Source organism: Calonectris borealis, chromosome 2 (assembly GCF_964195595.1).
Source record: "Calonectris borealis chromosome 2, bCalBor7.hap1.2, whole genome shotgun sequence".
Classification (NCBI taxonomy): domain Eukaryota; kingdom Metazoa; phylum Chordata; class Aves; order Procellariiformes; family Procellariidae; genus Calonectris; species Calonectris borealis.
Genome location: NC_134313.1, coordinates 57,953,705 through 57,978,836, shown reverse-complemented (window position 1 = coordinate 57,978,836; position 25,132 = coordinate 57,953,705). Strand labels below are relative to the sequence as shown.

Below are 25,132 nucleotides of genomic sequence, written 5' to 3'. Positions count from 1 at the left end.
CTTTCTACCCAACTGTATTTTGCTTTTGGGAAATACAAAGCCAAGCGGTTTTGTTTTTCAGCAGCCTCCCCTTAGAATTTCAAGTAAGCCCTTCTCTCCTCAGAATCATTTCCTTCAGTTTGCACAAACTGGAGGAGCCAGACCATCCTTTAGTTTATTCTAATTTTATAAAAGTGCAATTGCACTGATCTCAAATTAATTACTCCTTAGTGTGAGAGATTTAGGTCCTCAGAGCTGGGCTTAAGCCAGCAAGATGCGATCTGACTCAAGGTGTTTCTGAGTGTGTTAATTGGAAAGTTTGTTCAGGCCTGTCTTGTCTGGAAATTCAAGGTAGTACTAGTTGCCTTGGGAGGGTAGGACTGATTCATCCTTCACTTTGGGTTTTTTTTTTTTTGCTTAGACAGCTAAAGCAGGACTATCCTGTCACTCACCCTAGTTTTTTCAGTGTTACACCACTGATTTCATGTGAATAGACCCATCACGGAGAGGAAGGAAGGCATCCTCCTGCTTGGAAGCACAAGACCAGGAGTTGGAAAGATTGGGTTATTCTCCTGCCTGCAGCATTGCCTTGCTCTGAGACCTGGGGCTGGGTACCTAACAGCGCTCTGTCCTGGGTGTGTGGTCCTCCAGCAGCCTGGGGCAATGGTAGCTGGGGCTGCTGCCACCCTCCTCGTTGCCCCTACCCACATGTCCCTGCCCCTCTGTGGCTCATGCTGGTAGAAAACTAGTCCTACATTTAAAAGTTTTCTACAACCTCAGTCTATTCCTCTCTAGAATTGGTGTAGTGGTATTTATCTAGCCTGTATTGGTAGGAAACTGGATGCTTGTGAGGTGCTGGCAATGTTCCCAGGCTTATGAAGGCATCTGCCTTCCTCCTCCTGCTTTCTCTCTCTGGTGAGTGACCTACGCAGAGGAAGATCCCTCCAAGACCCTGATGTGTACCCAGCTCCCGAAACTGCTGTTGTTTGTCCCGAGCACCTGATGAGTTACTTCCTTTCTCCCACTGTTGCTTTCCTTCTCGATTTCTTGGCAAGCATCTTCCTCATGCAAAAATGTTACCCGTCCTCTTCACTGGCGAATTCAGTCCAGGCCCTCCTACTATGGGCCGCCATCCCAGCTCTTATTCCCAAGGCACAGAGCAGGAGACAAGTTAACTCCATGCTGCCCAGGGAGAAATGCCTCTGCTTCCCATGGATGACACGAATGTGCAGTACAGTAATGACTGCCACCACAGAAATTTCGCTGGTGCCTGCCCAAGGAACTGCCAAAATCTCTTAAAAGGAAAGCAGCTGCTGCTGAGCAAGCAGTTCTTTGAGCAGGAGGAGCAGCTTCCAGCTCAGACCCCACATCCCATGCAAAATCTGGTAGTTACAAAATGGCTAAAAGTCTGGAAGATGCTATTTTTTGTTTGTTTGTTTACTTAGAAGGCTTCAGGAAGACCTTATAGTAGCCTTCCAGTACTTAAAGGGGGCCTACAGGAAAGATGAGGAAGAACCCTTTATCAGGGAGAATAGTGATAGGATGAGGGGTAACGTTTTTAAACTGAAAGGGGATAGATTTACATGAGATATTAGGAAGAAATTCTTTACTGTGAGGGTGGTGAGACACTGGGACAGGTTGCCCAGAGAAGTTGTGGATGCCCCCTCCCTGGAAGTGTTCAAGGCCAGGTTGGATGGGGCTTTGAGCAACCTGGTCTAGTGGAAGGTATCCCCTGCCCACAGCAGGGAGGTTGGAACTAGATCTTTAAGGTCCCTTCCAACCCAAACCATTCTATGATTCTATAATTAATCGCCACAAAAGTTAGAAAAGGGCTGCCCTGGGAAGGCGGCGTGAGACTCCCGAGACATGAAAACTAGAGAAGTACAGGAATGACTTGGTGGAGATTGAGGGCCTGATTCCGATTGCAGTCACATAGGTCTTAAGTCACTGCAATTTTTTAACTTCAGTAGGGTTATTCCACTTCATTTCACAGGCAAAAAGTGAATCAGGCCCTTCATAGCCCACTGGTTCCAGCATTAATGCCAGGAGAATCTGCAGCTGCCTGTTACTTCATTTTATTGTAGTGTTGCTTCATGTTTTAACATCTCTCATTTGTGGCATTTATATGGTCCAGGCACTCCCTCCTGAAGAGAAAATCCGCTGGAAAAGGTTAGAGGGTAGTAAACCTCTGCAAGATCCTACTTGCAGCTTCACTGCCAAGTACTTTGAAAAGCAGCATTATTGCTGTTGAAAAAAACCTGGGGGTTGTTTGTATAAAGCTTACCGGCATGCTTCTTGGTAGACCTTGAAACAGATGCGCTGTTCCTAAAGCGCTTGGGAAAGATTTTTGGCAGTATAAATGTACGTTTGTCAAGAGGGTCAAATTTACTCTACTGGTTTATGGTTAATCCCCAGAGCAATCTCCTATTGCAGGAGAATGCTAGTGAAAAGTAATGGAAGTTTTCTCATTCTTCGCAAGTGATGTGCCGTAGCCCCAAGCTGGTGACAGCACTACATTTCTCCACTGAGACTGTTCGATGGGGAAAGAATCAAAAATGCTCTTTTCTTATACCTGACAAACAGAAGCCGAGGTACAACTTGAGAACACTACTACTACTACAGGCAATTAAGAACCAAGAAAGGACAAGAACTAGCTAAAGCAAAATATCAGCTCAATTAAAAAATAATAATTGGCCTTAGATAGGTTTGGTCTGGAAGTTAGGAGTCGGGCTTTCCCTTTGGAAAATTTTTCTAATAGTAGCTCTCAGAGCAAGAAATGAAAAGCAAATTAATTTAAAGATAAAGCTTGATATATGTAAAAAGAAATTTCTGAGATGACCTGAAATAACACAAGTCAAGACTCAGTGATCCAACAGATTATTAGTCTATATCCCTAAGTAAATTTACCAGTCAACACCAACTGTTGAGGTTGGACATCAGGCCTGATGCATCTCAGATGAATCAAGTTAGAGCTCTTTCTACTGAGATTGAAATCACCAATGTATTTCATTTAGTCCAGCAAAAGCCATACAGCTGCTTCAGCCTGTATATTACTTTCAGCCTGTATATTACTTACACAGGATGAATTCATACAATCAATTCCTGATGAAAGCTCCGTATCTTACTATCAATCTCATTTTCCACATGAACCTTATGAAAATACTTATGTGAGCCCACAATGCTGGATGAGTCCTTTCTCATGTTACATTCTGTACAAAAATATGCCTGAGCATGCACATGTTTGCAATGTAAACAGCAATCCAAACAAAATGTTGTTGTGATTTCATGTACCAAGTTCAAAACACGGGGCTCACTGACTGTGGGCATTCAAGGTTGCAATTCGATAGGGTCTGTAGCTATTATAACATGTTTTGTTTTGCAGGTCCTCTCCTCAGGCTGCCAATTTTGAGCGCAGTTTGAAAAGATGGCGTGATGATTGTTATGAGTGACTCCATGGAGGTGACGTGAAGTGTCTCAGTTTGCTATCTGTGGTGCCAACATTGGTTTGCTCCATTCTTTTTATGCTTCTGGTATAGCTGATACCTGCTAGTTGCTGCCTGAAAAGCAGCTTCACCCAACTAGATGTTGTCTGATTGGAGCAATAATCGGAGAGAGAGATCTCTACTTCTGGCACAAAGCCTTTCCGAATGCAGGGAGACTTTGCAGCAGGACAGCGATACCTTCTTGCCTTCCAGCACACTGCAAGAGCAGCCCAGTGAGGGTCTCATTATAAATTACAACTGGATTTACTGAATAGTAATGCTGTTTCCTTCTAGCAGTATATTCCACAGTACACTATTCTCATACAGAATAGCATAGTATCTAGTGGTTACCTTTGCCCAGTTTACCACCATTAGCTTTGTACAGGGTGAAGGAGCCTGTGTTTACTACCAAATGAAAGGAGGGCATCCACAATTCTCCTTTTAATTAAGCTTAGCCTTGTAAACTATGAAAAGAGTATTATATTAAGGCCAACGTTTTATTGTCAAGCAAGCAGGCTCCTATTGTGCACATTGCCAAGGAGAGATAACAGGGCTCTTATACTGTCAGAAATTTGTCCTGCCAAGTGGGCATCAGGTTTGTCTAAAACATGCCCAGTGTGTGTGTGCTGCCAGCCAGAGAGGGTTTGAACTTCACATTGATTTTTCTCATTAAATCCTCAGGCAGTGAATGCACGTTGATAGGTGCTTCCTCTGGTTACAGAAGACCCAAACAGGGATCTTCCAAACAAGCCTCAAATGAAAATTTTCGAATGAAAATGCATCTATCCATCCTGGCCTTACAGTAGTTTAGGAGGTGAGTAGGGTGTCTGTAGCCAGCTTCTGGTGTCACCCCTATCTTTCTGTCTGCATCAGTGGAACTGGGTGTTCATTATAAACAATTACGAGGCAACTGAAAAGGAAAAATAAAAATTCAGTTGTAAGCCAGGTGATGACTGAGGCAACTTATTTTATGGACTAAAGTTGATTCATTTGTTTAGATTTAACAGTGAGAGGGTTCTTTGCAGTCCAAACAGTAAATAGGAAAACAATCTGAGAAAGAAATCTCAGAGGGAGAAAAATCAGATCAAGAAATTCTCATCAATCCAAAAAATCTCCTACGGCATGAGAGATAGAGTCCCTAACTTCTTTTTTTTTCTGTTTCTGCTGTCAACAAATTTTTTTGTGTGTTTGAATGAGATTAAGTCTGAGTTTGGCAGTGTGACCTCTCCTTTTCCTACCACCAGTCTAAACAGTCCTGAAATGCAGAGGATGTTTGATATAAACTCCAAATCCCCTTTTGGGTCTATGTCCTTTATGAGGACAAATTAACCCTTAAAGAAACTTGCAGTTTTGCAAAGTTTTGACCACACAAATTATAATTATTTCTGTTATGATGTCTGTATTTTTCTTTTCAGGACAAATCCTTGTTTAATATTTATTCCAATTTCCATATACATCAGTGGTAGTACTGCCTGTTTATGGACTTGAGAATTTGCCTCCAACACAGACAATCTGAGTTTGTTCAAACCTAAAAATAAATGAGAAGTCTGTATGTTTTGTTTTGTAGGTTTTTGAATATTTAGTAATAAAGTATTTTACAAGGTGGAAAAGAATGCACTACTTGATCAACAGCTTTATTTTTCTAATGAGGAGTAATAATATAGTAATCTCTTCAAATAAGCAATAACTTGTCAGGGCCTTGAGTGCACCAACAGATGCTGATTACCCTGACATAACTAATAGCTAAGAGACTATCTTGAAGAGCAGGAATTGGAAATATGCACGAGGCAGCGTATTTTATCAGTCCAGATTTTTTACCCTCCCCTTCAATCATTTTTCGTGGTTTCTTTAAAGAAAGGTCTAAAGATCCTGCAGTACACTAGGAGGCTCTAAATGTTATTCTTTAGGGCAGTTAAATGCCAAGCAAAGTTCTATACTAAGCCTGCATTCTAAGGGTATGCAGACATACCTTCACCAAGTAGCAGGTAGATCAGGAAATCACATCTCTCACCTTCACAGTTAGAAAAGTTTTAAGAACTGATGAGAATAAATATAATAGAGCAATAATTGGAAAGGTCAGTTGTGAAGGTACAGTTTAAAGAGAACTGGCACTAGTTATCTGCAGTAATGGAGTCAGCAAAATGAAGATCTACCTGCAGGACAACCTTAGAGAGAAGCTACGACAGTCATAATGGATGAAAAGCAATGTGTGCTCGCAGCCCAGAAGGCCAACCGTACCTTGGGCTGCATCAAAAGAAGCGTGGCCAGCAGGTCGAGGGGGGTGATTCTGCCCCTCTAGTCTGCTCTGGTGAGACCCCACCTGGAGTACTGCGTCCAGCTCTGGGGCCCTCAGCACAGGAAAGACATGGACCTGTTGGAGCAGGTCCAGAGGAGGGCCACAGAAGTGATCAGGGGGATGGAACACCTCTCCTATGAAGCAAGGCTGAGAGAGTTGGGGTTGTTCAGCCTGGAGAAGAGAAGGCTTCGGGGAGACCTTATTGCGGCCTTTCAGTACTTAAAGGGGGCTTATAAGAAAGATGGGGACAAACTTTTTAGCAGGGCCTGTTGCAATAGGCAAGGGATAATGGTTTTAAACTAAAAGAGGGTAGATTTAGGCTAGATAGAAGGAAGAATTTTTTTACAATCGAAGTGGTGAAACACTGGCACAGGTTGCCCAGAGAGGTGGTAGATGCCCCATCCCTGGAAACATTCAAGGCCAGGTTGGACGGGGCTCTGAGCAACCTGATCTAGTTGAAGATGTCCCTGCCCATGGCAGGGGGGTTGGACTAGATGACCTCTAAAGGTCCCTTCCAACCCAAACTGTTCTATGATTCTATGATTCTATAATCTTTCTAATGGTATCAGGAGGGTAATAAAATGGATTAGAAAATAATTAAATCTGACACTCTGACAGAGACAAAATAGCATTCAGTCAAAAGCCAGAAAGTCAAATGTTTCATTTTGGTGTTAGGACATACTAAAAAAACATCTCTTGGTTGAACTCTTCAACTCTTGGTTGAAGTCTAAGTTCAAGATAGTCCTGCTGGAGCCAAATAAATCCTTTCAGTAAGACAGGGGGCTGGAATGGAGATGTGGTCCCCCGCCCCCTGGTCCAGGTGTTCATGCAGTCATTAGCAGGGGAGGAGCTTAGCCCGTGAACAATTTGGACTTTATTCGAGCTGCTGTCGTTCACTGAACATCTGGGCATGTGTCTTGAGTTTAATCCCTCTTCCAAAACAGCTCAGATGAACTGCACCTCGGTGGGACTATCCCCTTTGGCTCCTGCATAGAGAATGCGAGCACTTGGGCATCTGGGTGACCTAGGTCATAGCGCTTGCTTGTGGCTACAGAACAAACAGCAACCTGGAAAGTACGGAAATCAGACCTCTGGAAATAACAGAGGATTTGGGGAGCCGGGTCCCAAATAATTTGCACAGAGGATGGGGAAAAACTGAACTCCTGGCTGGCTTTATTCTGCAGGAAGGGGAGGTAAACGACACTGTGTGAGTTCAAAGGCTTCTAGCCAAAAGCAGAGCTGCCGGAGTGTGTTATCCCATAGCAACAGCAAGTTCGTAACTTCTTGTTTATTCCAGGAGTGAGGACATAAGCATCCTTTTGAGGGGACACCTATTCTACACCTATTCTTGGACTGGTCACCCAAAAAATAAGCTCAAACAGAGGGCTGGTTGGTTTGTTTATCTAGCCCAAGGGAAGAAGTAAAATAGGCAGGTAATCAGGCTCAATGTACATATGCTGTGTTAGTAGCATCTAAGGAGCTAAATGTGGAAGAAAAAAGGATGCAGAGATTTTTGAGGATAAGAACACATAAAGCCTATCTTAAAGCAAGACATGCTGCTCCCAGCTCTATCTTTATGAAAGCTCTATCTCTGGATCAAAGAAACAAAATCGCTCTAACAGCTTGTTTTTTCAAGATAAGCTAAATTTTCACTGCCTCTCCTCTAACTTGCACTGGCATGCTGTAGACTGCGTGCTTTTCTGTTTGCTTACCAAAAGGTATCATGAGATAATTAATGCATATAAACTAGAGCTTTCCAAGAGAAAGAACTTCTCCTTTATTCTCAAGTTCCTAATATCCTGAAGTTTTGTTCCCTGACAATTTTGAGACCTGTACAGATTAACTTCTAATGGGTAGGTGAAGGACACCACAGCAAGCACAGCCTTCTATTTCATCTACTTCTCGCTGAGGCAAGTTACAAACTAAAATCTTCCCTGTATATTTAATCTAATTTAAATACTAAAGTACATTTGAGTGAAAGAATGTAATACATTATTTAAAGCTGATCCATTAACCTATGGGTTAATAGCATTCATACCCTTAGAAAACCACAGTTGATAGGACATTTTGAGAACTAAATAGCACCTGTAGAACATTAATTCTCTATACACAGCTCTTGAAAAACAGCAGACTGCCTTTCAAAGTCAAAGGTAGAAAGCCTTCTGAGAACATTATATCTGCACTGTTTCCTATACTGAATCCTTTCCAGCACTAGGGTCAGAGCTAGAGTCTTTCTTTTAGCTCCTGTTAGCAGGAGAGTTCACCTTGTCCCATTCTGCCCCCGTTCTGTGGGAACATGAGTCTTGCAAGCTCCCTGTCCTCCATAAAACTCTTCCTTGTGAACCCGGGTATCCACAGCCTTCCTTTTGCTAGTTTTCTTTTTATTCCAGTAAGCTGTCCTACCTCACAAATGCATGGATTTTGCCAAGGAAGCAGTTAGGACCACCGTAATGACATCATTTAACCACTGAACCGTACTGAGGCATAGAAAAATGGCACCGGTACTGTTAAAGCCATGAGAAGCCTGTCTCCCTGACGTACAGCGCCTGTAGACTGCGTGGTACGGCACGTGCCGTGCCATCCTCTGGGTATGCACAAAAGCGGAGGTGTTCTGCTGATCGGACCACGACATCCCTCAGCCCTGCGGGGCTGTGGGACAGCACGGCCGGGCTTCCAAGGTGGTTATGCCCTCCGAGTGCATCAAAGTGGAGAAAGCAGGGATAAGGGCAGACTACTCTGTTCCTACTGTTTAGCAAGCAGTATTAAAAAAGAGAGACATACTTCTTGATCAGGAGCCAAAGAGAAATTAAACATAATATATTTAAACAGATGTTTTATAAAGGTAACAGCTTGCTTTTCAATAATTGAACTCAGGACAACATTATCACTCATGCCAGTATGAAACCCTCTAAGCAGGACTCAGTTTCCCAGTGTTAGAGCTCCTTGTTCTCAGTATGAGTGGCTCCTTAGTCTCAGAAACAAAATCAATGCTGCGGTTTTCAAAATGCTGCCTGGAAAGAGATGTGAACAGGAAGAGTGCAGAGGGAGTGAGGTATATGCATGCAAATGTACAATCACAACAAATCCAGCTCAGCAGGCTTATGGGTGCTCAATTAATAGCAAAATTGTATTTAAATAAAATTGTTGCAGCCACCCTGCTAGAGAACAGATAGAATTTTCTTCTGTGTTGGAACTGCAGACAGTGTCCCTTTAAATCAATGTTATTTTTATTAATTTTATTCATTTTCCTGCCCTTTACTCCCAACAAGTCTGACTGTAGTCTCATTGCCAATGGAATATTTGAGGGTGAACGATGCAGCTTTCTTGTTTTACTTTGATATTTTCACTGAGGTTCACTGGAATAAATGACACTTGGAAATATACTGAGGTTCTCATGGGCTAAATCCATCTTTATTCAGCAAGAAGATTTCCTGTATGCTGTGCTGGACAAACATATTCCACTAAATCATTACTTTGATCCCACCCACATTCCAATACCACTGTGCATACTTTGTCTGACTTTCTTTATGAATCACCCAATAAAACACACCCAGTTCAAGATATTATTGGCAGTGCTACAGTCTACGTACATTAAATCTCATTTTAAACAAAAGCCTTTGAACTTGAAATGTTGCCAGTGCTTGAATCCAAGAAGAAGTCGAAATGCAGTAATGTAAAGCTTCTTAATGTACGTGACACCCTTTAACTGTTCCCACAGTTAAAAAATACTACAGCTTACATTTGTACCACAACAGGCACCCAGTGGTTCAAGCCCTATATGATGGTTAAAAAAAAAAGGAAATGGTCATTTATGTATCAAGTGAGCAAAGTTGATTTGGAAATTATTGAGACAACGAGCCTAGCCAGGAGTTGCTTTAGGACTGTAATTGCCCTTTCACATCTTAGGTAATTTAATTAAACAAAGGAACTATTTTTGGACCAGACAGCTCTTTAAACTTTTGATACTTGCTACTACAAACCATCTGGCCCTGTGTATTGTTGGATTTCATAACTCATACTGTATCACCATCTTCCTCAGAGATTACACATGGGGTTTTATGTTTATTTGTATCTCCTCTAGTTTTGTGTACATTTATTTCAGATAAAACACTTCGTTCTTTGGATTCTCTCCCAGTTCAATAGCTGAAAAGTTCTGTGTAGAAACTGGCACATGTCAAGAACCATCATTCAGTTGTCCTCCTTATTTTGGGTAGCTTTCTGGTTTTTGTTTCCTCTGTGATGCAGTCCTTGCTCATAGTCTGTAAATCATTTTCTAACACTGTAAATAAGATAGACATTGAGTCTTTCAGAATATTCTCAGCCTCCGCTTTTAGCGGAACAACAATTTTTATTTCAATTATTTCTTCAGTGAATGGACCTCTGCTATATTTTGCATATATTTGACTGGTTTCCAAATGTCATGCCAATGTTTGTCCATACGTCTGTCTGGGCTCAGTGCTACATGAATTGTAATTACCCAGTTGCTGATTGAGTTGGAGCACAAGCAGAATGACTTCACATCTGCCCTCAAAAGACTGTACAAATACACACATCTAAAGACCGACTCCTCCAAAGGTCTAAAATACACGTGTGCAACTGACCCTGAAATTCAGTGTGCTTCCTACAGGAGCCAGGGTTATCTAAACAAACAGTTCTTAGGATGTAACCCCTTGACTTTTCCAACCCTTGCATTTTTTAGGATTGACAGGTCCTAGCAATCGCACAGACCAGGATAACAAGCCATGTCCCAAAGCAATCGTTCTCCTGACATGCATCCCACTGGCACCTACTACTCTTCAGATCAGCAAAAAAAAGAGCTTAGCTGCCTGCATAGGCATGTACCCAATTCTCCCTGACTAAATGGATTACACTGTTGTTGGCTGAATAGGGTGGCCAAGAAGACTTCCAGCCAGCTAGTATTTCCATGGGTTGTGAAACAATGTCACTCTTGAATCTGACCTAAGCCCAGTTCAGATCTGAAAAAGGTCTGCAGACAGGTTGCCAGACTCCACTTCTGCCAGGATTTGAGGTTTGTTTCTATTTTACTTCGGAAAAATGCAATGTGACTATAACAAAACAGTAAAAGGGTTCCAAAAATGTCGACAAAAACAGAATTAAAAGTGCTGTACACAGCAGCTTGCTGAGAGGGGTTCAGGATGGAGGAGCAAGAGGGTGGGGAGAGCTACTGCTGTAGCAAGAAGAGAAAGGATCATAGGAAGGGACCAGCTGGAAGGATGTGAAACTGATGTTGGAGGACAACTGCCAAAAGGAAAAGCAGGTTTGCTGGTAGTGGTAATTCAGTCCTATTTGTCCCTCTGAGGTGTGTTCTGGGATCTGAACAACTCATCTTGATTCAGAAGAGGAAGAGTGTGTATGTGCCAATATCTAAGCGGACCTAGAGAGATGCAAATTTAAACTCAGTAGACCAGGAAATGAAGGAGTGAATAAATGCAAATATATTAATCTGAAAATCCGGTTAGGTATTGCCAGGTAGGGACTGGTTGGGTGGGGAAGGGAGACTGCATGGGCTGAGGAAAGGCTGGAAAGCCTGGCTGACTCAAGGGCAAGTCTAACAGGGAGGCAGGGTCTGGCCTGGCATGCAACTCAGAGCTGGCATGTTAGGAACCATGCAATAGATTGCTACCTGTCATATATGTAACGGCATCAGATAGAGAAAAGTAGCACAAAAGATCTTTTTGGGTGTGTTTTATTTTATTCACTATTTTCCATCTCAGGCCTCAAGCAGTATCAGACACATCACTTTGCTTCTTTTGTTCTCTGTTTCTTTACCTGCAAGATGAGAATAGTGACATCTATTTCCTTTCAAAATGATTTGGAGATCTAGGATGGAGGGTTGGTGGATATCGGTATCTACTATAATAGTACTCCAGCTGTACATATATGTGGTTGCTGTAATTTCTTGAAATAGTCAAAATTCGGATTTTTTTTCTCTCTGCTCAAAAAAAAAAAATTCAACAGGAAAAAAATTCAGTGAGGAAAAGATTCAGTTTCTGGTTGCCCGGTCTTGTTTCCTTCCAGTATGTCAGTAAGACACAAACCTCTGAGAACCAGGAAATCCAGAGCTAAGGTACATCGGTACAACCTGAACTCTGCCTTGTTTGATCAGTGATTCAGTCTTCCCATAGCATACATATGCATGACGCATGATTCCTGAAGCAGAGCACCTCAGAGCTGTAGCACAGCTGTCTCAAAGGAAAACCTGTCTCCAGGCGAGTGCTACTGAACGAGGAATCCTGTATGTACGCTGCACTCAAACACTGAGACCCAGCTCCCTGAAACAGCCTCTGATACCTTAATTCTTTGTGCTCTTTCACAGTGAACTTGAGCACCTATAGGATCAGATACAGACATAGACTTTCACTTGCCCACTATAAAGATCACAGACATCCTCATGTAGTGTCTTTAGCCAAAGGAGTTGGGGGTATCACCACTGATAGTGGTCTTAATCACAAAATGAGGCATCAAGACTTGTCTCCTGATTTACATGCCTCTCTTCCTTTTGCCCACACAGCTGCCATCTTCATGCCATTGATGCAATAGATTTGCTTGCAAATTAATGCCAAGAGCCATTGCGAGCTCCAGGTGCAGCCTTAATGTTGCGCCAGGATGTACCTCAGGTGGGTATTTCCTAGTTTTCAGAGGTTTGAGCATCACTTGAACTTGCCACTGAATTTGTTGCTGGTCTGGAATGACGTGAGGAACCCACAAGGCAAACGTAACTTTGTATTAACCAAGCTCTTTGTCAGCAAATTTGGGTGTTAATTTATTCATGGTTGGCATACTAATGTGTTTATAATCCTCCTGCGAGACCTTCACTGGAAGCAGTAGCAGCTGGACTCTGATGTAAGGTTCGCAGTTACTCACCAGCTCATGCCCTTACCCGGGAAACAGGGAAAATTGAACAAAACTGAGTGGTGCATAGTCAAAAACTTTCACAACCACAACAGATGTAGCAAAAAACCCCTCCATTGTTTTTATTGGAGGGGAAAAAAAGAACAGGAATAGGGAAGGAGAGAAGGAAGGAAAAAGGAAAGGAGAAAAAAGGAAAGGGTTTACGACGAACACCTCTTTTTAGCAGAAATGCTTTACTGTATTTTCAAATGCAAATTGACTGCGTCCCAGGCTTCAGCCATCAGGTTTTCATGTGTATCCATATGTATTATAGGTACGCCCATGCTTACTGTGTATGTAACTTAATCTGTATATTTAGTCATGGGCCAATTTTGGTTAAGCACTCTATAAAGAACAAAAAGATGGTCTAAAAATTAAGGAGTGTATAGCTTAACCATAAAGCACGACATATGCGTGCAGACAGAATCCTGGGGGTGGACAAGAAAACTATGAGTCAGTATTACTCAAGAGGATATAAGTTGCCTTGGTGCACCAGCAGTCTAACCCTGATGATACATTTTTTGGTAGGCTTTACAGGAAAAGAGAGTTTTGCAGAGGAATCTGAAGGAGGATAGCGAGATGGCTGCGCAGATATTTATGGGAAGCTCTTCCCACACTCGAGGGGTAGCCTGGGAGAAATGCAAAGCTAGTTAATATGTGGACACTGAAAGCTGGCATCGTTATCTGATCAGACTTGCTTCTTCACAGCAAATGAGATAAAATAGATAATAATATGCTAGATAATAATGTAATAAGATAATATGGGTGAGTTCTTGGTGCTGCAGGGTTTTTGAGCCTGAGGTCCTTATACCTGGAGCGGTTTTGACTGAAGAAATGTCACTAATCCAACTACAGAATAACATGTTGCAAATGTCTAGATGGATGTTGGGTATCTTGTGTCTAACTTGGTCACTTGTGCAGGTTTGAAAGGATTTATGTAGTACTTTATGTAAATACTGTAATGTCTTGCTGATTGCTATCAACTTTTTTGAGATACATCATGTAGATAGCAATACAGGTGTTTTTATCACTTGCAAAGGATCTTGCCAAGGAGTCTTCCATTTGTATCCTTCCATCCATAGCCTTGGCTTCCACCCTTTGTAGTGTGGTTTTCCATGAGATAGAGTGTGCAAACGTGAGTTTATCTATTTCTTAAGTTTTTTACTTGCCAGTGCCCATAAGGGTACTCAAACTGACTATGAGAACTCCAGCACAATATCTGCTAGAACATTTTGACAGGTGCTATATTGCTTGCTCCTTAACACGTCTTGTCTAATAAAACAAGTCTGTTATGAAAATTTTCTTTCATAATTAGGTGTGTTATTTTAGAATTGCAGTTCATCACGCTGTCTGAAAGAGTCAGCGTCTGTCCTACACTTACAGGATCTCTGTCTGCCTTGCTTGTGACCAGTGGCAGGGAATTTTAACCATCAACTTGAACTTTGGATCAGGCCCTTAAGGAGTACCTGGGGATTCACTAAGGCCGAGAAGTTTAGAAACATCTGGTTACTTATTCATTAAGTGGGAATTTGCATTGTGTGTTGGCATGAAGCCAAATATTTTTTAAAATTATTTTTTCCTCTCCATGTGTGTGTGTCACTGTGTGAGCCAAAGGTTTTGCCACAGGATTTCTACGCATAGAGGAAGAGACCTTTCCTGATGACTGCTAGCGATGGTGCAGGGACCAACTGTGCCTGAGGAACACAGTCTGATGTTCTATGGGTAACATGGAGCAAAAAAAATTGCAATTCCTGAAAAATTATAATTTGTCTTGCAAGGCTAAATCACACTGATCCTTGTTATCTGTGCTATTTAAATACCACACAGTCCTGCCCACAGAGAAAGAACTAACCACCACTTAAGAAGATCTCATGCACATAGGAAGATCCAAAATTCATTTATATGAATTTATGTTAAGTATGATCTCTTGCAATCATCATTTTACTTTGCTTTATTGCATAAATTGTACTTCCTCTCTTTAAACAAATATGTACATAGAAATAAAAAAATCCCACTCTAGAGACCATTACATATATGGCAATAATTAATTGACGATAATTAACACTATTAATACACTTTTAAGAGCAGTAATTCTGGTGCATTCCAAATTATAAACCCAGTTGCCGTAGATGTATCTCATTAAGTTCCATTTCTCATTCTGATGATAATAATAATGGCCAAGGTAGCTTTCATGCTCTCTGACCACAGTAATCTATGGTTAGTGTGTGTTAGTGCCTCTCATTGAGTTGGAAAAAGGAACCAAACCCCTCGATTCTTTCAGTAAAATGAAGCACATCACATTTTAGGCTGTTGCTATTGAATTCAGAGGAAGCAAAACTGGCCCTTGATTGTGGTAAAGGATGCAGAGAGGAGATGAGAGAAAACTTCCCGGAAATAACTCGCGGTAACGGAGATAATAAAAATGGGATCTTCAAGTACACTTCATTTTTCTGCTCTAGGTCTATTGCTATTACGTCCAGCATTGCCAGTGATTTGTGATGTCAAATTTTCCCCTGAATCTCCTCTTAAATAGAATAGCAGAGTTCATATAACTTAGTCATGGTGAATTTATTTGATTTACTCAGATTTTGAGGTTATATATCTGAATAAAAGCAAGTGTTAGATAATCAGTATCCGGTAAGCCCTACTGACTTGTGCAAAGATTGAATAGGTATGAAACAGGGCAGAGCTTGTTCTATAGGATTGAAAGGAAAGGGATGTATGCATTTTAAAAGATTATACATTTTCAGCCACTATGGCAAAGAGAATGAATGACTACAGAGATTTAATCTTTATCCAACTTACAACATAAAAACAACCATGTGATGTTAAAAAGCAGCTTACAAGACATGCTGTCAAACATTCAGTTAAAAACAGAGCTACTGAAATCGCATCCTTTTTTTAAAAAATGAGCAAAAATAACTTCTTTTGCTTTTCTGTGTATTAACAACTTCATCAATTACGACCAAGATAAAAATAAGACTGTGGAAGACTCAGATAAGACTCCCAGGTAGCACCAGTACCAGTAATGGTCCTTTCCTTTATCAAGTGCTCTGGTAGGGTATCAACTAATCAGAGCATTTGTTTTATCCAACACTTTTAATCTTCCAGTTTACAGTGGAAAATCTATCAAAACAGTTAAAATGACAACAACCATCAGGTTGCAGCCAACAAAAGCAGAAAACGATAGATACCTTTGCATATACGTCCAGCTAAATTGCGTGTTTTTAAAACAAAAGTCAGAACGCAGAGCAGTGAAGTGGAGAACATGCCGTGTTTTTAAGCCACGCGTTCCCAGCTGCTGAAACTCGGCAGTTCACACGAGGAGGGTGCTCGTGGGCGGCGTGGCGGTGGCACGGCCACCTCTCCGGGGAGCCCTCTCTCCAGGTGACCCCACAACGCCCGAAGCAGGGACTTCTGCGGCCCGCTGCCTCCCCGAGGCCCCTCTCCTCTGGAAGCCATCCCATGCAGCCCAAGGTGAGGCGGACCTCCGCGGCGCGGCCACCCCGCGGGGGCCCCTTCTCTCCGGGTGACCTCACAACACCCACAACGGGGCCTTTCAGGGCAGGACCGGGAGCGCGGTGGGGCCTCGCCTCAGCCCCGCCGCCCTCCCCGCCCCTCGGCGGGCGGCAGGAGGAGCCCAAGCCCCGAGATGGCGGCGCGGAGGGGAGCGGCGAGGCCAGGTGAGCGGGCCAGGGCGTGCGGTCGTGGCCTGCCGGCCCCCGGCCTCGCCGCCCGCGGGCAGGGCCGGCCCAGGCCGGGCGGCTCCGGGTGTGAGTCAGAGCGAGGGGTGGGGAGGCGCGGCCGCCTGTGCGAGCGAGCGCGGCTCCGCCGGGCGGAGGCGGGGGCAGCGTGTCCGGCCCAGACCCCTCCTCCCGCCTTCCTCCGCCCGCCCGCTCCCTCCTCCCTCCCTGCGCGACTCTCCCGGGGACGCGGGGAGACGCCGCTGGGCCCGGGACCTGGACCGCTCGGGGCCGGCCAGCCTGCCTCCCCCCACCGCCCGCACCACCGCCCCCTTCGTCGCTCGGCCGTGGGTTAAATGTAGCCCGGCGCCCCGCGGGGGCTGCAGCAAGATGGCGGGTAGGTAGCGCCCCCCCTCCCCCTTTTCGCACACGCCGCCTCCCCGGTGAGGCGCCAAGCCCTCCTCTCCCCCCCCTCCTCTCCCCCGCCCCGGCTTCGGAAGCGCTTCCCGCCGCTGCCCAGCTCGGAGTGCGGGGGGCTGCGGGGTGGGGTCGGGTCGGGTCAGGTCGGGGGGGGGGGCACCGGGGCGCAGCCTGCAGAGCCCGCTAGCAGCAGCAGCGGCGGCAGCGGGTGACGGCCCCGCGGGCGGGCCGGGTCACGCGTGGCGGGGTTTGGCGGGGGCAGCGGGCCGGGCGCGTTGGCACATGGTGTGTCTCCCGCAGATCTGTCGCTGCTCCAGGAGGACCTGCAGGAGGAGATCGACGGATGTGAGTGGGGCCGGGGGGCGGCGGCGCGGGGCGGCTGTCGGGCGAGGAAGTGGCTTCAGAGGGGAGCGCCCACGGTGCATTGTGGGAGGCAGGGGGAGGAGGAGGCCATGCTCCGCGCTTCCCCGTGTACATGACACGCACCCGGGCGCGCGTGGGGCAGGCCGGGCTCCGCCGGGCTTCCCCGCGGGGCAGCGGCGGCGCGCAGCGGGGTGCGTTGGCCGGCGGGAAGCGCGCGCGGGGCGGGGGGTGCGGGGGTTCCGTTAACGGCCGCCGAGGGCGGGCGGGAGGCCGCTCCGCCGGGAGGTGTGGCAGCCTGCGAGCCGCCGAGGGGAGTCGTCCCCTCATGGCCTGGGCACGGGGGGACGCCTCCGGGGACGAGAAACCCGCCGGGTCGGAAGCTGCAGCGTGTGGGTTGCTCGTTCCTTTTATATCTATTTTTTTTTTTTTTTTTTTTTTTGTGTCCCTCCCCCCTCCTCCCCGCCCTCAGGCCCCCTCTTCCTGACCCCGATGGAGAGATGTGTGGAAAAGAGTTAATGTCAGGGTGCAAATTGCAGAATGTGGCTCTGGTGCAAAATTACTAACTCAGGGGTATGAAGCCTGGCTGGGCAGACTGTAAAATGTTACTCAGGTGAGAAGGCGTCTGTTGGTAATGTCAATACCGAGGGAGCTTCTTGGAAGCAGAGGAGGATAAATTTTGGGCGGAAAGTGAAAATGGAGGCGGAGGCAGCTGGTAACGCAGGCATCTGCCTCGCAGTCTGCCGTGGGCGTGCGGACCCTTGTCGCTGTCTGAAGGTATTTTGTCTGACGTGCAGTTTGTGCAGCGATCCGCTCACCAGGACTAGATTGCAGGAGAAAAAGCTTTCATTTTGTGTCTTACATTTTTAGGGGAGTGTTATTGTAACTTTTCAGAATTTAACTGTAAACCTTTTACATCTTTTTCAGTTTTGTGGTCTGACGTTTGAAAGGCTTTTATTGTGTGTTGCCTTTCACAAAGAGGGAGCCTTTCTCTAAGGCGCTTTTTTTTTTTCAATTCTGCTTGCTTGAAATTCAGATTGATAGCATAGCTGTTTGAAAACTTTGTGTGATTACAAGAGGACTTTCTCAGAAGTGAGTGGTCTTAAATTTCCACTTAGATTATGATTTTTCTTGACAGGAGTTGAAGTAAGATATGAGTGTAGTCATTGGAAAGGTGATTCTGAACCTGTGGGTTTCTGGTAATGGTTTGAATGTTATGGTCTTGTCTTTAAAAACATAATATATGCATGGAGATATGACTCAATCCAGATGAGAGCATCCTGAAGGCAGGAGTCATAGAAATCTAAAAATTTGAAACCTCATTAAAAATTACTGAGGTTTTGATGGAAGCAGATAAAAGTGAATAGCTCAATACTTAAGTGTATTGTTTTAAGAGAAAAAACAGGAATCTGTATGAATCAATGTGTGCTGTTGGACATAGTTCAGTCACATGATGTCTTTTATGGTTCTAAATTTTATGTGGTTTTGTTCTTGTGAGGTGGGTTTGAGCTGAAGAAAAATAATATGGACCAGGGAGACTGTACATACCTAGTCAAAAGCACTGTTTCTTGTGCAGTGGTATTTCTTTGAAATAACCATGTTTTGTACCCGCATACAACAGGTCTTACACAATTTGTGAAAGCATTCCCAGTTGATGCATTGTTTGGGATTACATTTCATAGTTGCACATATGAAACAGGCAATGTCAAAAAAAGACAAAAACCCGCAATTTTTGCCTGGCTGTGCCAAGCCTGAATGCCACCCTACAGTACCTCTCTATTGTAAATATTTCAAATATTTACAGCTCTTTTGAGCAGTAAAGTTAGACACTGGTTTAGAGGTGTATTCCTGAAGTAGTAATGCAATTGTGAGAAAACTGGAAGTGCTGGCAGCTTTTATGCCTGTGTGATTCTCCCAGCTGTGGTCTTGTTATTAAATGTGCTAAGCTATAGTTAAGGACAAACAAGGAAAAAGACGTGTGGGCATACCTGTAGTCCTGGTGGTGTAATTTAGGAGAAATTAGGTAAATGTAAAATAATATGAATTATAAGAAAAGACTGAGATGGGGTCAATTGTTTGGCTAGTTTGAAAAGTGAGCTATGTAGTTTTCAATAAATCTTTGGGCTTCTATTTGATCTGGCATCAAGCAATAGCAAAACATCTATGAGGTACACTGGAGAAACCAGGACTGATTTAAGACTAGATGCTTCTGTACAGATCTGGATCGGACATCTGAAGCTTGGTCTCTGGTTAGCCATATGGCTTAGGACATTGTACTAGATTAGGCGATCCTTTGTACCTCATCAGTGAGTCTAGGTTTGATTCTGAATCACAATTTTTTTTTTTTAATAACGATAATTTACAATGTGATTCACCATTTTCTAATATAATAAAAGTACAAAAGAAAATGAAAGAATCATTAAGGTGACTAATAGATACCTTTTATTGGTCATGTTCTAAAGCACTGGGAGAAAGTCCTGGCGTTGAGCAAACAACAATGCACAGTTGCTACTAAAAGTAAAGAACCAAGCATCGTATATCTTTTTAGATGTGTGGAGTTAAGAACAGCTGTTTTATGATCGTTGTCTTTAAGGTCTCTGGAATTAAGTATTTTGCTGGGAAGCTGGAGTTTAATCAACAACTTGTACAACTGTACAATTTGTGCCTCCCCTCATTTATTGTGCTAACTCGTTGGATGCTAATTAACCTGAAATATAAACCAGCAAATTATTATATCTTTGGAGTACTGTTTTAATAGTTGCTTGTAAAAGAAAGTTTACCTTTTCCCAAAGAGAACTTGATAAATATTTAGGTTAAATGCAATATTCGTTGATTTCAACAGAGAGTAGTAAATCTGCTTTTGGAGTAGTGGGAGACCTTCAGAATACATGCTGTGGAGGGCATCTATTTAAAAATTGCCTTTTGTTTATTTGTTTAAGAGGTCAGAGATTAAACAGGAGCTTTTATAAGAAAGGCTTTTAGAGAGTCGTTGATAAACCAGCTGGATTGACTCTTAAATAATTAATTTCAGCTTTGGTTTGCATTTCTATTTTGAAAGCTTCATATTATTTTCTGCTCTTGGTTGCTTGGTAACCACTGGAAAGCTCTGATTTTTTTTTTTTCTTCTTTCCAGGTGAATGCGTACTTTACACCTGATAGTACATTACACAGACGATTGCTTTAAGTAGTTACATAGCTTGGCACGTGGTATTTCAGTACTTTAATTTTAGCTACTATTTTGCTTCTGTAGAGGTAGCTCCTGATGTCAGAGGCTATGATAATAATTAAAGAAATTCTGGTTCTCCCCTATTGAGCCAATGGCTTTTCCTTGTTTGGTAGTTTGAGTAAAAAAAAAATCAGTGAATGTATCCTGGCTGAACATACAGAAGGTTATAAAAGAAATTTAATTCCTCAATGTAAATCTTATTGTGAAAGGCAACTTTGTTTTTGACGCTAACCCCCCAAATAAGTAACATATCATTGCATTTCAACTGTATGAAGGTGAACCTAACAAGAATCCTTGCATGATATCCATTAAGGCAAAAACCCCTACCCTAAAAGCAATAGGGTGAAAATTTAAAGTGGAGAAAACTCCCCATCCTATCTGGCCGCTATAAGGTGGCAAAATTAAGGTAGCACTTCAGTGTCAAGTGGACAGTTACCCGTATACTACTTGGACTATTGGCTTCCTTCATCTTTTGACTAAAATCTTGCACAGTATATGAAAAGAAGTCAGGGAAAATTTGGCTTTTGTTCAAATCTTTGTTTTGTGCATACAAAATCAAAATAGAATAACGAAACTGTATAAGCTAAGTATAGAACAGAAAAGAAAATAAGCAACAAAAATGGTTGAAAAGCAAACACGGGGGGTTGTAGAACTTTATATTTCTGATGATAAATAAAATGTTCTTTATGACTCTTCCACACCCCCTTCCCCGCCGGATGATTCTGAAGATTGAACTGATTGGTACAGATAGATACAATCAAATGTACCATGATGCTGACTTCTTTCAGTCTGTCCATTGACGTGTGCAGGATGTGTATTCTGAAAAATAGAGCCATCTGTAATTAGAATTCAGATTGTGAAAGAGGATAGCTTTAACTCAGGATTTTAGTTGTGATTTACATCAGGAGAGAAAAGTTTCGATCTAATAACTGGTTTTAATACTGTTTTGCATTTGTGTTTTTTGAAAAAATGTTTATTATTGTAACTGGCAGCTGCATTTACATACAACTTTTGGACTTTTGATAGTTGCAAGTACTATATACATGCTTTGGTGGTTATGTAGCTTAACATTCAGATTCTGAAGCTTTACCTTTTATCATGTTGAAAAATGGTGAGTGATAGTTACCTTTTTCTGTACACTTAGTGTTCAGATGTTTTAACTAAAAATGCAGAGAATGGTGTTTTAATATCTAAGCGTAGTTTAGACAGTTCTAGTTTAGAACTCTTAAATGAGTTTTTATAGATACACACAGGTGTATATATATTTATGTAAACTTGTTTTCCTTAGCATAAGAGTTTAACAGTAAGATAGATTTAATATTCAACAATAAGATAATTTTTACAATTAGCAAATCTAGTCTTACTGGTTGGATTTTACTAGTGGATTAAACAGTTATAAAGATTAAAAATACAGTAGCTATAATCTAATATACCTCTGGTTTTAGTATTGAGTTCTTTTTCATTGATTGGAAAGGGAGGACAGGTCTTTCTAGCTTCTCCTCCCAGGGGGCTTCTCAGCTGTGAGTTAACCAGTTATTTAGCTGAGCTGAAGAAAATACTCTTTGTGCATCTGCAGGTGTTAAAAGCTGGTTTATCTTTGATGATATGTTCTTGTTTCAGGTGATCAGCAAATCATCTGACATTAGTAGTGAGCTTGTGTTGGTTGAATGCTTTTAATTAAATTATTCTATTAGACTTTGGGTAGCACATAAGTCTCTTCCCAAATAGAAGCTAATTTCAATTTAATTTTTTTCTTTTAAGTTTTTTTCTTTTTTCATAATACTTAAAGTCAAAAGGGGTGGGGTTTTTTGCCTTTTTTTTTTTTTAAATAAAATCAGTCTGTATTTGCCCGTGGTGTCAAATCACAATCATAGCTTGATGTTGTGTTGTAGTTCTTATTCCCTTGCAGTGAATTATGCTGGGATAACATGCGTTCAGTATGTTAACATTCACCTTACCTTTCCCGCAGCTGGATATAGTAATATCAGAAGCTGTTGTATTGTGGTTCCTTTGTTCCTTTACCACAGAACAAGAATTAGCAAATTTTGTTATGCTCTTAGTTGTTATGTATAGACTGCAAGTCAGGTCACTTCTTAGACTTAATTCCAGCTTTGAGTATAGCTAAATTTCCAACGTAATGTTCAAATGCCATGTTGCAGTACTAAGCTTTTGGTCCCATCAGAGACTTAGCTCTGTGAAAGAGTGCTGAAATAGTTTGAGTTACTGGGTTGGTATTTCAGTAGTCTGCAGACTTTATTGTCTATGTTGCAAAAAATAATAACAGAAATTAATGGCCGACTTTCTGTTTCGGTTCTCTGGTGTGACAGAGATTCTCTTCCGTTGGGAATCTAATAACTGGCTTTTAATGCTAATGAAGCATACTTGTTAAGTCTGTTATTTCCCCTGGAGATCAGGTTTTAATTCTCCTGACTCTTCAGTTCATTTTTTTTTGTATTTTAATGTGGTGATTGGCCCTCATAAAAACTGGGAGACTCGGTGGATGGCTGTGTCCCCATGGAATTCTGATTTTAGGGGTCTCAGGTGGATAATGGTTAGTGTCTTTTTCTCGAGCTGCCTCTTAGGATCCTAGAGAGAAGGAGATGATGTGAGGAGATATTGTGCTTGATTTGATATAGGCTAATGAACCTTCCTCATGCAGCCGCACATGTTTTTTCCATTACACCTAGCAGAAGATTGAAGAAGAGGTAATTTTCTAGGCTTTCAGCTTCCCAAGGCCAGTAGCATCACTTCTGATGTGGAAATGCGCTTTTCACCAGCCACCTTTTATGTTCCTGTCTCTGGCAGGAATCTTCAATTAAGGTTGCCAGCTCCTCTCTCTCTCTCTCTCTCTCTCTCTCTTTTTTTTTTTTTTGTGTGTCTTTGTCTCCTGATTTATCTCCTAGAGCTTCAGGTATTCTCCTTCTCCCTTTCTGTCCCACTTAGGGGAAAAAAACAAAAAGGGGAAGGCATGAATGAGTCAGGAAAGAGATGGAAATTTTCAAAATCTTAAGCTTAAGATAGAGTGAAACCTTGGTGTTTGTGCAGTTGTTTCTGACTGCTGACCTATTGGGGAGGTGGCAGACCGCAGCATGTTGAAGATAAAATGCCTCTCTTTCCTGTGTGTGTCTTTTGCCGCTAAGACTTTCTCTCTGTGTGGGCAGGAAGTTTTCATTGTAAGAGTGGTAGCTGCAAGAGATGACTTGTAACAGTAGCAGAACTGGATGAAAGGATAGCTTCTGCTTTGAGAGCTGGAGTAACAATTCCGTCTTTGGAAGAGCGAGGCAGGGACAGCTGCTCCTAAAGGAACACAGAACATCAGGGCTTCTCTGTCTGCTTTAGAAGGTATAGCATAAGAAAAATTAATGTGGCTTTTTCTCGGTTTGGGTGGGATTCTGCGGTTCTTTCTGGCAATAGGGTGTTAAAATCCTGTCCAACATGTAGGTTGAACGAAGTGTCAAAATATTTTGTGAAGGGTGTTCATTCGCGACAGCAGAACAACTGCACTGAGAGTTAAGAGTACTGGTTTGGTGGGGTTTTTTTACTATTTTTAGGGTAAAGAAAAATGAAAGGCAAATAGTACAATAAATACGCATTATTCTGAGATACAATTTCCATAAAAACTAAATATATTCATGTACAAAAGTGACATTCTATGTAAGTGATAAAGCAGACTGTTGGAGCGTTTTTCTCTGATAAACAAGTCTGCTTAGTTTTTTTTTTTTGTCCTGTTGCCATAGTGCCTGAAGATATTTGAATGCAAGGGAGACCACCTTTTCCTTCCTCTCTAGCCTGCAGGAGGAATAGCTTGATTAGTCTGTAGGGATACTTGCTTGTGCAAGTTTGCTTGTATGTATGTTTTATTAGAGGAAACTAGTTTAAATAACATTGAAATTAACACCCATGAGTGTTATTACTTTTTATAAGAGTGTGTCCACTGCTCAATCTTCTTCCATAGACCAGTTTTATACTTTGTACTGGGCACAGGCAGCAAAAGTGTGGAGAGTTGCAGAAAGAATTTCCGCCTCTGAACACTCAGGAAACACAAAGGCTTATCCCACCAGGAGTTTTGTATGCTGTCAAACAATGTCTCAAGAGCATTGTCTGGGGTTTAAGTGGAGAGAGGAAAAGTTAGGAAGTTCAAAGTGATTTTGTTGCGAAACCATGTTTTATAGATTGTGGATTTACTAGTCATAGAGCTTGCCTTCTCTGCAGCGTTTAGCCCAAGCAAGTGTATTTCAGTTACTGTGATTGAAACAGTCGAAGTCACTGCACAGTGGAGCAACACTTGATGCAAGTGGAGTAGTTGGATTATTAGCTGATGCATTATAACTCATGTTATAACACATCAGCATTGCAAAGCTAGCACAAGCCTTTGGAGCATTTGAGCTTCAACTGCTTGCTTCATAATGCTCTCCCTTCAGTTAGTCCAAGGTTAAAGCATATGTAGTTTGAACTTGATGTTTTTGTGTCTACCATATACCCAGTTAGGGGCAGAATTTGAGCATGGCCCCAAGCGCAGTGAATGCATGTGTCCTGTCATGGTATAATCAGGGAGAACATCTTAGTTGAAGGTGGAAATGGGATTCTCTTTGCAGTGCTACAAAATTCTCAGTCAGTCATAGAGGCAATCAAAAGCCTCACAAGCAGCAGTGCTCTGCAGAGAGAGGGTGGATACCTTTCTTTGACTGTAAGGAACTTGTAGAGGAGAAAAAAGTACCTTAGGGGAGCTTCCTGCTCGCACCAGCTGACTTTTGCATCACTCCAGCCTCACTCC

General features: G+C 42.6%; 1 protein-coding gene and 1 long non-coding RNA gene across 13 annotated transcripts in view; both read left to right on the top strand.

Moving 5' to 3' along the window:
• Positions 1-4,181: 4,181 nt before the first annotated feature.
• LOC142078211 (uncharacterized) lies at positions 4,182-5,078 on the top strand. Its single transcript, XR_012672155.1, has 2 exons — positions 4,182-4,275; positions 4,877-5,078. It is a non-coding gene; the product is annotated as an uncharacterized LOC142078211 (long non-coding RNA).
• An 11,418-nt stretch (positions 5,079-16,496) lies between these two features.
• PPP4R1 (protein phosphatase 4 regulatory subunit 1) overlaps positions 16,497-25,132 on the top strand; it is a 69,662-nt gene continuing 61,026 nt past the window's right edge. For 4 of the 12 annotated variants that reach the window (XR_012672381.1, XM_075142080.1, XM_075142081.1 and 1 more), the window contains exon 1: positions 17,233-17,326. Coding sequence is in view for 7 of the 12 variants with exons in the window: in XM_075142080.1 (XP_074998181.1) it covers positions 17,248-17,326 (79 nt within the window). In the remaining 5 variants the exon portion in view is untranslated. Of the gene's footprint in view, positions 16,750-17,072; positions 17,118-17,232; positions 17,327-17,375; positions 17,525-17,604; positions 17,746-21,756; positions 23,701-25,132 lie in introns of those variants that run through there. The other 8 variants (XM_075142077.1, XM_075142076.1, XM_075142084.1 and 5 more) reach the window with 7 other exon arrangements.